The 11,650-nt window shown below is 37.3% G+C and overlaps 2 protein-coding genes and 1 pseudogene across 3 annotated transcripts, besides 4 other annotated features; 2 read left to right on the top strand and 1 right to left on the bottom strand.

Moving 5' to 3' along the window:
* Positions 1–5,362: part of a mobile genetic element that runs on past the window's edge.
* Positions 1–6,023: part of a mobile genetic element that runs on past the window's edge.
* Positions 616–891: a mobile genetic element.
* Positions 6,024–6,312: 289 nt separating the features above from the next.
* Positions 6,313–7,998, top strand: Spn77Bc (Serpin 77Bc). 2 transcript variants are annotated; one of them, NM_140950.2, is made up of 5 exons: positions 6,313–6,329; positions 6,385–6,739; positions 6,807–7,110; positions 7,178–7,531; positions 7,589–7,998. In NM_140950.2, the coding sequence occupies exons 2-5, from the start codon at positions 6,417–6,419 to the stop codon at positions 7,856–7,858; spliced, it is 1,251 nt and encodes a 416-aa protein (NP_649207.1). In that variant the 5' UTR covers positions 6,313–6,329; positions 6,385–6,416; the 3' UTR covers positions 7,859–7,998. The 2 variants fall into 2 exon arrangements, with proteins under 2 accessions (NP_649207.1, NP_001262103.1); NM_001275174.1 differs by having other exon boundaries at positions 6,395–6,739.
* Positions 7,999–8,297: 299 nt separating this feature from the next.
* Positions 8,298–8,376: a mobile genetic element.
* Positions 8,377–9,001: 625 nt separating this feature from the next.
* Positions 9,002–9,713, top strand: CR45385 (annotated as a pseudogene).
* Positions 9,415–11,621, bottom strand: Rbbp5 (Retinoblastoma binding protein 5). The gene is made up of 7 exons (NM_140952.3): positions 11,570–11,621; positions 11,292–11,512; positions 11,031–11,237; positions 10,787–10,968; positions 10,614–10,733; positions 9,923–10,554; positions 9,415–9,853 (listed from the first exon to the last, which is right to left on the bottom strand). The coding sequence occupies exons 1-7, from the start codon at positions 11,586–11,588 to the stop codon at positions 9,765–9,767; spliced, it is 1,470 nt and encodes a 489-aa protein (NP_649209.1). The 5' UTR covers positions 11,589–11,621; the 3' UTR covers positions 9,415–9,764.
* Positions 11,622–11,650: the final 29 nt, after the last annotated feature.

Consider the following 11,650-nt stretch of genomic DNA (forward strand, 5'->3'; position numbering starts at 1 on the left):
ACCGCAATTTGTTGGTGTTGTTCTTTATCTACTTTGAGCTTATTAATTATATCTATACCACTATTGATTGCATCTAGAATCGTGTTTAGGTCATGGGTTTTTTCAGAGTCTTCTGACATGTTGTTTATTTTTTCTTCTAACTCTTCTCTGTCATCCTCATCTAATGTGCCGAATAAGTATTTGTATGCTTTTCCTACTACGTTTAAAAGACCTCTTTTACATCGACTAATAATTCTTAACCCATTTATTTCTCGTTTTAATTTGTCGACTAAATATTGTATTTGTGGTATATTAGGATAGTTGTTCATTTGTTGCTTCATTTACTATATCTTCGAACATGAGCATTGTCTTTGTTATGTTTATGCTTAAATAATGGTATTCATAGCTGGTTGGAATCTCCATTGTTCCTGTTTGGAATATAAGATATCCATTTTTCGCGCTTATTGGGTTTACTTCTAATTGTTGCACTTGACCATGGTGATAAGTGGTAGTATGCAACTAAGCATTATTAGAAGTATGTTGTGTACTTTGTGCTTCTTTGGTTGGTCTGGAATTATCATATTTGCTCTTATTGCATTTTTTCTGTTTCTTAAATTTTGACTTATAGTGAACGATTGTAGTAGGCTGCTCCTTCTACCCTCTTCCTTTACTCTTAGTCATACATTCCTAGTCATACATACCTAATTATACATAGCCAATCTAGTCATAAGCTTATACACTCATACACCCATCCTTAACATACCAATATTATCGAGAAACTTATCGACTAATCGTCTCGCCACTCTGCAGAGAGCGCGGCAGTCAGTCGCTGTTGAACCAAGCTAAAGGACAGATCAAAATAAAAGAGACACGTGAAATTGTATTAGAATATTAACTTCTGTAAACGGCGGCTAAACGATTTTCCTGCCACGGTTTGTTTCTTCGAAATGTTTATCATCTACTTGTTCAATCCTTCCTGTCTCTTTGAATGGATTGGTTATTTTACTTTTTACAAGTGGGGCCTGTCTATATTATATATCAACTTCAAAATCGTGCCTATTCTTATTGAGGTATTCTATCTTATCGATTTTATTTAGTTGTACGTTAAAGTCTGGGCTGCCTGCATATTGGAAAATGTCTGCTGGAAATCTTTTGGTACTATTATGTTTAGTTTTATGATTGTATATGTATAGAATTGTTTCGAATTTTGTGCACCTATCTTCAATATTTTGCTCGCTACCAATGATTCTTAGCTTTTCGTTTACGGTCTTGTGGAATCTCTCTATATCAGATATGCCATTTTAGCTAGTCGTTATAGAAATTTGTACACCTTCAGATCTTAACCAATTTTGTAAGGCTATACACATAAAAGCTGAGTCTTTGTCTGCTTTAATTTCTTACGGTTTTCCCATATCATTGAATATTTTAGTAATGGCTCTTTTTGCTTCTAGCCAATCTCTACTTTTTACTTCAACTAGTGATGCAAATTTCGAATAGATATCAATGCAAGATAAGAAGATCTGGTTTCCTGTGAGAAAAAAATCTATCACGTATTTTTCTCTTGTGTTAAATATTTCTGGTGTTGTCTCATATGTCAATTTCGTGTTTCGATTTCTCTGTTTTTGCTAGATTACAAATTTCACATTCATTGATAATGTTTTGAATAAGCTTTTGTCTATCAGGATAGTAATATTCTTCTTTAAATAAATTGATTGTTTTTTCTATACATCCGGGTAAAAGTTCCTAATGTTTCATTAAGATTAAATCTTTGAATTCTGCATACGTTAGTATATCAATTAACTTTGTGGTACATCTCAAGAGTTTTGTGAAATTGTTAGGGCTTATAATTTCGGTAAACGCTCCCTGGAAGATCAGAAAATCTTCGTCATTAGGGAAATAAATTGCACTCTTTTTGGTACACACATATTCCCTAATGAGGTTTTTGGCGAGTTCAGGTGTCATTTCTTTATAGACTATTTTAATCTTTAACTTTTGAAAGAAATGTTGTACACTTGTTGTATCGTTATCGCCTTTTTCTATCTCTATTTGTCTAGAGAAGTTATTTATTGGTCTTTCTGTTATGGATATGTAATTTAGATTATCTTTAATGGCACTGTGTATAGTTGTGTCTGCGCTGTTTGCGACCTCGCCAACCATAACTTCTTCTATTTTCGTGCGGGAAAGAGCATCCGCGACATGATTTTCTTTGCCCGGAAGTATTTGAATTTGTAATCAAATTCATTGAGTTTTATTTTCCATCTTTGCAATTTCATGTTTGGTTCTTTAATGTTGTTGAGCCATACCAGTGGCTTGTGATCACTTAATATTTCAAATGGCCTGCCAAATAAGTATGACCTGAAATATTTTGTAGCCCAAACTATAGCTAACAATTCTTTTTCAATCGTAGCATAGTTGATTTCATGTTCGTTTAGCGTTCTACTGGCATAACAAACTGGCTTGTGATTTTGTGATAACACTGCCCCAATAGCTACATTGCTGGCATCAATTGTCAGAGAAAAGGGTTTTGAAAAATCAGGATAGATTAATATCGGGTCTGAAGTTATCAAAACTTTTAATTTTTCAAATGATTCGATGTATTCTTTACATTTGTTGTCTATTATAGCACCTTTCCTGAATTTGAGGGTCATGGGTTTAACTTTTTTGGCAAAGTTAGGAATAAACTTGCGATAGAATCCACATAATCCCAAAAATGATTTTATTTGCTTAGGTGTCTTGGGTAATCGAAAATTTGTAATTGCTTTAGTTTTATTTGGATTTGGTTTGATGCCATTTGTTGTGACGATGTGTCCTAGGAATTCAGTTTCTTTCTTCATGAATTCACATTTATCTAGTTGCAACTTTAAATTAGCGTCTCTCAGTTTTTCAAAGACTTTCTTTAGGGATAAAATGTGTTCTTCCAATGAAGTGGAATAAACAATAATATCGTCTAAATAGACTAAACAGTCTTTGTAGATTAAATCTTCCAGAAGATTATTCATACATCTCTGAAAAGTAGCTGGAGCGTTTTTTAAACCAAAAGGCATACGAGTATATTCATAATGCCCATGCTTAGTTGAAAAAGCTTTTTTTGCAATAGAATTTTCATCCATTTGGATTTGGTGAAAACCCTTGGCTAGATCTATAGTTGTAAAGTATTGGCATCTACCTAATTTGTCCAATATCTATATCTCATCCATTCGGGGAATGGGAAATTTGTCGTTAACAGTTATCTCATTTAGATTCCTGTAATCGACTACCAACCTGAATTTTTGTTTTCCAGAGGCAAGGTAATAGTTCATCATAGTTATCAGAAAATTTGTGAATGTAGAATTTTTGAGCAGACGGACATACTGTTGGTTGGTTTTATTATTATTTAGTGTTATTGGTCCTTTAATAGTGTATACTGTTAGGTTTTCTTCCTTTTCTTCTAAGTTCTCAAAATTTTCTCTTATGATGTTAATTGATGATCCTGTATCGATCATTCCCTTATAATTTTTATTATGATGAAATATTTTTACATAGGGACTTGAATGTCCTTCTCTATCATTTGAGTGTCCGAGGCAGCTTGATGAAAATTTACATCCATCCTGCTTTGGTCACTCTGACTCTCGCGTTGTCTTTTTACTGGCCCTTGTCTGTTAATATTATTTGATGGCGAAGGTTGGAAATTAAGGGTGTTATTAAGTGGGTTGTTCTGCTGAGCTTGTGTTAAGTCTCGTCTAAATGCATAATAATTCCCTCTTTGATTATTTGGTATGAAACGCGGTGAATACTGGTTTTGATTTGTCATAGGTTGAGTCGAATTTTGAGGTGGTTGTGTATTATGATTCTGATTCGTGCTAGGATAATAATTACTGTAGTTGTGATTTCTATTATTGTAATATATTTGATTATTATTTTGATTATAGTTTCCCCTGTTCCTACGTTTGTTCATTTCTGTTCTATTAGAACGGTGATTTTCTGGAATAGCATCATAAAGGCCAAATTCCATTGATGCTTGTTTTAATTTATAAATTGTATCAATATCTTTACGTGCCAAAGACATATAAATTCTATCCGGCAGTTTTCGATCTATTACTGATTTAACAGTTTTGTTTAACATTTCGGTATAATTCGATTTATCAACAGGGTCACTTTCTAATTCTAACTTATCAAACATAATCCAGTATTGTTTCTAGTTTTTCTATAAATTTACAGATACTTCCTGGGTATGATGTGTCTTCTAATTGTCTGATGAGTGTTACATAAGGTCTATGGTCTTTGAATGCCATTGCCAGTGCTTTCTTTATGTCCAACCATGTGTTAGCTCTTTCCTGGGTTACGACTTCTAAGGCTGAATCCACTAATAACCGCTTCACTCCTCCATATATGACGTGTGCCTGCCTTGCTTCCTGTGTTGGGTATAAACTGAGCAATTGTTCCACTTGGTTGACGAATCCAGATAATTTGCCAGGTGCGCCATCGTAGTAGTTTAATTCTTTGATTTGGTTTAGCAGTTGGTTTAGATGTGTTTCTGAGAGTTGTGGGACTGCCATGATGTCTTTTGTTTTTTCTGGAGTTTATTTTGGTTTTAAGTTTTCGTTAGACTTGGTTTTAAGTTTCGGAATTAAAAAAATTTTAATTAATTTTTGTTTCCGACCGCACGGGATTTTATTTTGAATACTACTTTCACGTAGATTCTTTTGCGGATCTCTAAAAAATATTTTCGAATCACTATTTTAATTCGCTGATCTTGGATAGCTAGTACTAAAAGGACTCTTTTATTTTATTGGATCCTACCGGCTGCGCCAATTAAATTCTTGCAATATTTATAAGTGAAAAAAATTATAGTTTTTATTTCACTAAATGATTACAAAACTTTTTATTTGAGAAGAACACCGACCTGTTACAATTAGGTCTCAAACTGAACTCTGATAATTATTCTGATTTGATTGACGTTCAAGCCTCGGTATCGAGCTTTTCTAATATGGACTTTAGACTTTAGGATTCTGATCGTGAAGAGAAAAAGCTTTGCGTTTCTCTTGGATTCAAGTGCATTTGCTCTTGGATACAAGTGCTCTTAGATTCTTATAATTTGTTTATTGAAATCGATACTTTTTTTTTGGGATTGCGGCTCCGAGCTTTGAACGTGGGAATGTGACGATGGGGTGAGGCTTAAGCAAGGAATTGTTTAAATTAGGGGACGGATGTTTAGTCTACCAGTGGGTGACTTATCTAGAATTGGGGTTTTTTTTTATTCTCGAGGATCATATAACAATCTTATTCTTATCTGGTATCTGTTGGGTACATCCGGAGTGGTGTATGTTGTATTGGGGTGTATATGTTGTAAGTGTATTAGTATATAGGCATATGCTTAAGTCTTAGGGTCTTATGGATATGTCACTATATATATATATAATTGCATAAATAGAGATATAATAATAGAGGGAGATAATATATTGAAAGCTTTTAATTGCTTCATACAAATTGATGACATCTCAATATCAAATACAATGTTGGATTACACACAAACCGTTTATGTCAATAAGAAAATAACTAAATGGGAAGATCTTTCTATATAAGAATATATAGAGTATATACAAGCTAAAGATATTTTTGAAATCCATAATAAAACAAGTAATACATTTCAAATAATTACAATTAATATTATAATATTATTAGTTGTCATAATAATATTTTATTATAATTATAAATATAAGAATATAGCCTAAGAAAATTAAAATGAAGTTATGAAGTTAAAAAAAAGCGTGTGTGTTCCTACCGAACCACCAAATATTGTAAACAATAATGTAATATTTTGTATCCCAAATTATTCGCCTATATACCATATAGCATATAGCATATGTACCACACACAAACAACACACACACATACATACATTACTACATAGCATAAGAATCCCAATTTTGGTGACAATAAAAAATTCAGCTTGTCCTAATGTCCTAAGCATTAACATCCGCTGAAAAGCCAAGGGTTTGCTAAGCGTTTGCTTTGCACCTTACAATCAGATTTAATTCTTTCGCTCTACAAATAAGACGTGAATTGTGACCGCTTCCACACTTGCAATTTTATTTGAATAAAGATTATATATGTATGTTTCTTAATCAATTACCGTGGATTCGTTATTACATATATAAAAATATATTCGTATATACTTTACTTACTTTTGAACAAACCTACGAGTAACTGATATAAAAATTGCAAGGCACGTGCAAAAAAACGGGAACATAAAAATAAAGTCTACATGGCATGGAATATTGAACTCCACAAATTAACGAAAATAAATCATATAAATATAGTTTTTCGTAAATAAAAAACCAGTTTTGAGTAGTGTTCGGGTGCACAAAGAGGTAAGAAAAGTAAATGATATTTTTCCTTTAGCTGAAATATTTCTCATTGGTCTAGCCTAGTCTAGCTAAGTAAATTTGTTTGACAATATGAAGCTCGGATTTCTGGGCCTTTTTGGCATGGTGCTCAGTTTGCGGGCCCATATATGTGCAAATACTGTTGATACGAAGAGTCTATTACAAAAAATGACGGACGCAAGGCTTCAATTTGCCCTCAACCTGCTGCAAATGGAATCCACGCATTTAAACCTGGAAAACTTTGCGATGACGCCATTTTCCACGTGGTCACTTATGATCATGTTCTACGAGGGAGCAGAGGGGACTACCTTGAAGCAGATACGTGATGTCCTGGCGATCTATGTCGATTATCCAACACTGCGCAGGTGGTACGAGGATGTCCGAGCTTATCACTAGTAAGTACCACATTACTCAGAAACTACATCTATTAGAATTTTCAATGTCTTTTTCTTTAAATTCTAGTTTAAATTCGGAAAACACAAAACTGTTTTCGCTGCGTTACGCTTACTACGACGATGTAGGAGATTTAGAACTCGTGAAAGGGTACAACAGTGTAGTCCTAGAAGGAGTAGGAGAAGGAAATGTGGTTCTTCGAGAGGGTCGGCCAAGGGGTGTGGACTTCGACCAGGGGGCGAGTATAATTATCAACGACGATATCGACAAAGCCTCTCATGCGAAAATCTTCAGTTCTTATAGCCGTCGTTCGTTCAATAGTACAGTAACTGTGCTGGGGATTACTGTTAGCTACTTTAAGGCCAAATGGAAGGTAAGATCCAGAGCCAGATTCATCCTCGCTTGTATTGTATTTAATATATCTGATATCATGACTCCAGTATCCATTCGATAAGTCCCAGACGAAAGTGGAACAGTTTTACAACGCCGGCGGCTCGCCGGCAGGTAAGGTGGAGATGATGGTGCAAACGGGGAAGTATGCCTACGTCAATAATGTAAAGGGTCTGCAAGCGGATGTCCTGGAGCTACCTTTTGGGGAACATGAGCTAGTAATGATCGTCATACTGCCGAAGCCTTCCCAGAGAGTAAGCCTGGTGCTCAAACAATTGAAGAACCTGGGACTACATCGCCTCCTTGAGGAACTCGAGGCCTCCAAGAATGAATCTGATGTAGAAGTCAAGCTTCCCAAGTTCGATACGCGATCCGTACTTTCACTCGAAGATACCGTATATGAGGTACGTAAAAGTCTCTAAAAAATACAAAGCTTTCGTCATATTGAACATCTTCCAAAGGCTGGACTAACGGATCTGAGAAATGAGTTCGCAGATCTAGGTCGCATGCTGATTCCTACCGGGGACAGAGGTGCGTACCTCTCCCTCTACCACCAATTCGCCAGGATCGTCGTAGATGAAGAGGGCTTGCCTAATGCTGTTCCGCAGAAATCTTCTGGAACAAATAACATCAAGTTCCATATAAACAGGCCGTTTGCATACCTTGTCCTACAAAGAACACACAAATTGCTCATTCACTCCGGAGTCTTTCGGGAAGGTGAGATCCAGTAATGAAGATAAGCAGAAAATACATTGGTCTTTTCTATGACAAATCACCCTAAAAACTTGTATGTTGTTCGTATATAATAGACAATAATAAGCAATAATTAATAATAAAAATATGACAACATAAATAAAGCCAAAAACTATTTAAAAGAGTCGGCGTATAAATTTTGTGTGATTTGTGGGCGTTTGAGTGGGTGTGGCAAAGTACAACGATGTGCACAGTGAAATCTTAAGAAATAGTGGTACTTATCAAAAATATTTGTTACAACTAGTGTAAATTTAAATGTTATTAGATACGTTGAAAAGTATGTAATAGGTAAAAGAAAGTGTTTTTGGAAAGGTGTATATATTCCTGATCAGGATCAATATTCGAGTCGATATGGACATGAAGATTCCAGAGGCATAGTGCGCCTAGTGCCCAAGTTTTGTTTCAAAATTAAACTGACCACACTTTTGAAAAATGTTTTCATATTTTTTTTCTCATTTTTTTTAGTCTTGTAAATTTATATCGATTCCTCTAAAAACATGTTACGCCGACCATTTTTAAAAATTCTTAAACTTTTTTCATTATTTTTTTCCCCTAATTTCTACCGAAATTCCAGAATTTGTTTAATTTTGTTTAAAATTGTTTAATTTTTTAAATATATCTCAACCAAGATCTCATTCATATATATTCATATTCAACCGATATCTCGTAGAATCGAACGCATGCACAGGAAGATAATACAATTCGAATAATATAATCAATAATGCAAACCACGATACTCAAATTAAAATATTAAAGTCAAGTGCACGAAAATCAGCTTTAAAATGTGGAGCTGTAGGTCTTGCTGTTTGCAGTTCGGAGAGCATGGCTTGGAATATTGAACAAAGAATAGGTTTTGCATTCAAATAAGCCAGTAGAAAGTACATAAGTAGTCAATATATACAAGATGGGCAAAGAAAAACAGAGCTCCACTAAATTCGTGTTCTAATCTGAAACATAACCGTGAAATAATGTGAAATTATGGTTCTTCCCGCTGTTATGCTTCATTGTCATATTCTCTCCTCCACCGCATAAGGATCTCTCAATGTCAACATGGTTCCCTTTAGTCCCTACACCGACAATGTGAATTCGATCAAGAGGAGCTACTAGGATGCCATCCAGAGATGGTCACAGTGCGTCAGATCAACGAGGACTTTAGTCACAGCACCCGAGGTCTCATAAAGAACTCTGTGCAGCAAGATGATTTGACCGGATCCAAAACGTTTCTGCTCCCCACCTTCTACTTCAGTGGTCAGAGTAGACTTCAATGAGAAGGGGGCAGTTTTGCTCAGTTAGCTAGTTTCGCCAGTACCAACTATGTAAACTATTGAACGCAACACTTGTCGATGGTCGTGATATTGCTCAAATCTGCAATTGCATTAAACAGCGTCACCAATCACTTGAAAACCATTGGATTGGAATATTGGTTGTCCTATTCCAAAGAACATCTGGGGCTCACGAAGACTTGAGTCTGTATTCCCAAGCTTGAACCAACTACTGACCTTTCGCTAAAAGGAATCCTAAGCTAGCTTAGTTTCTCATGATTTTCATTTTAATAGGCAATTGTGATCCACTATAAAATATATATGTACATATATGGGCGTCCGATATTTGTTCAATAAAAAAGGGCAAACTGGACCGAATGGCACCGGAAATGTACTCCTGCAAACAAACTACCAAATAATTGCCGATGAAGAGGGAACCACTGTCGCAGCTGTGACAATGTCTTTGATGAGCAGCAGAATGGCGAGTTTTCCCTTCCTGTACTTGATTTTGGAGATGGAATCCGGCCTGGTGCTTTTCGCCAGTCAAGGTCGGAATCCCAAGGCGGATTAGCGGATTATTTACATACTAAAAAGAAAACGATTAGGCAATGCCAAATGATGTTTATTTCTTGGTACGTCCGGCGGCCTTTTTGCCACCCACGGGCTGTTGTTTATCTTTGCTGGCCTTGCTAGAAATGAGCGGATGCGTTTCTGTAATAAGCAGTTAAAGATAGTTAACTTGCCAGTTTAAACTTTTATGGAGGCAACTTTATACCATACCATCAGTGGGTGCATCAGGTAAGCTGACATCATAGAGCTGCATGCGTCGTCGCTTGGAAGCCATTATGTCGTCCTCATAGTCATGCGGTTCCATGTGGCCAAGCATAACTGCACTGGGCTCCAGTCCGTCCTGACCGGTCCAGCCATCCTCGGGATCCTCCACCTCTGGTGCCATTGGCAAAAACTGCAGCGCATTCTCGTCCTCGCCCTCTTCGTCGGAGGAGCAAAAGGCAGCCACCGGCTCCACTTTCTGCACGTCTACCTCAATTTCCTCGTCCTGTTGCGCGTCTGCATTCAGATCCACAGACTTGTCTTCGTCCGCAATGTCGAACTCTGACTCCCGCTCTTCGTACTCTACGTTTTCGTCTAATTCCTTGAAATCTGGTGCAAAGGCAGACCAGTTTTCCACTTGATTTTGGGCCCAAATGGATACCAGTCCGGAGCTAATGCTGGCAATAATAGGCCGCACAGGATGCCACACCACGTCCAAGAGCAGCTCACCCTTGGTGCCATGCAGGATCTTCACCAGGTTTCCAATAGACTTTTCCCATATGTAAAGAGCATGCTGGCGAGCACTGCCAGCGCAAATGTACTCCCCATCACCGGAGAAGCAGCACTTTTTCCAGGTGGTTCTAGATGGAATTGATATTGGTCAATCAAATGGTTATCAAGGGTTTGTTTCATAACATACTTATTGACCAAGTCCTGTAGCTTTTGTATAGGTTCCGGTTCGCCGTCTTTGCCTAGAGTGATTATTTCTTTTGAGTCGTAAACACGAATAACTCGATCTGAGGTGTTGATTAGAAATGCGCTGAAAGATAAATTTGTTACGTTATGAAATCCCGATTACTTATTAGTACCCACTCTCCACGCCTCGCAAACTCGATGCTTTTTACAGCCGTTGCACTTGAGGTGCCTACAATAATGCGAAAACTGGCGACCACCTCAAAGGTTTCAACATCCAGTACGAGTATTTTTCCCTTGGCGTTGCCTGTGTAGATGTGTTTGCCTCTGCGATCGAAAGAAGCCACGATGTTCAAGTCGCCCTGGTGAGAAACAAGGATTTCAATTAACAATCAAGCTGCGAAAAAGCAATGTGCAAACTCACATCGGAATCCAAGGGCAGGCAGCGGTGAGTTCCGCCGACCTCTACAAGAACGGCGGCATATCGCATGGGGCACACCAAAAGTCGGTTGTCATTTCGGGGATCGAACTGTACTTTCAGCACAGGCGATGGAAACCTATACTTGTGTTCCAGTTCGCCGGTTAGCACATCCCAAATGCACACATTGTTGTCCGTGGAAGCTGAAAGTAACTGGAGTGGATTGGAAAATGTAGATGATCAGGTGTACGGCGAGCGAGGGCCTACCTTGTGACCATTCCTGGTCCAACTGAGACTGCAAACGGGATGCACATGGGCCGAAATAATCTTGGCAATGCCCCTCGTCAGAAAATCCCAGATTACAATGCGGCCATCATTGCATCCCACGGCCAAAAGGGTTCCGTATTTGTTAAAGGCACACGTCACGGCCAACGAAATGCAATCCAGCGAGCCGTCGAACTCCTCTGGGTAGTTTTGTCCGAAAGATTCTTAATAAAGCTGGAGTTATTTACTACATAAGCATAAAAAATGGGCGGCAATCTCACCTAGTAGCTCCAAATTCATTTTTGTTTACTATCTTCTTCTTTTAAAATGGCAACTGACACTCACACCGAACGGCAATAACA

This window comes from Drosophila melanogaster, chromosome 3L, assembly GCF_000001215.4.
Source record: "Drosophila melanogaster chromosome 3L".
Lineage (NCBI taxonomy): Eukaryota > Metazoa > Arthropoda > Insecta > Diptera > Drosophilidae > Drosophila > Drosophila melanogaster.

What these genes read in the sequence shown, in the direction of transcription:
- Spn77Bc (NM_140950.2), top strand. Translation starts at nt 6,417, where the DNA reads ATGAAGCTCGGATTTCTGGGCCTTTTTGGCATGGTGCTCAGTTTGCGG. An exon ending in GATGTCCGAGCTTATCACTA is followed by an intron (nt 6,740 to 6,806) that starts GTAAGTACCACA and finishes TTTAAATTCTAG; the next exon opens with TTTAAATTCGGAAAACACAA. An exon ending in ACTTTAAGGCCAAATGGAAG is followed by an intron (nt 7,111 to 7,177) that starts GTAAGATCCAGA and finishes TCATGACTCCAG; the next exon opens with TATCCATTCGATAAGTCCCA.
- Rbbp5 (NM_140952.3), bottom strand. An exon ending in GGACCAGGAATGGTCACAAG is followed by an intron (nt 11,238 to 11,291) that starts GTAGGCCCTCGC and finishes AATCCACTCCAG; the next exon opens with TTACTTTCAGCTTCCACGGA. An exon ending in CTACAGGACTTGGTCAATAA is followed by an intron (nt 10,555 to 10,613) that starts GTATGTTATGAA and finishes AATTCCATCTAG; the next exon opens with AACCACCTGGAAAAAGTGCT.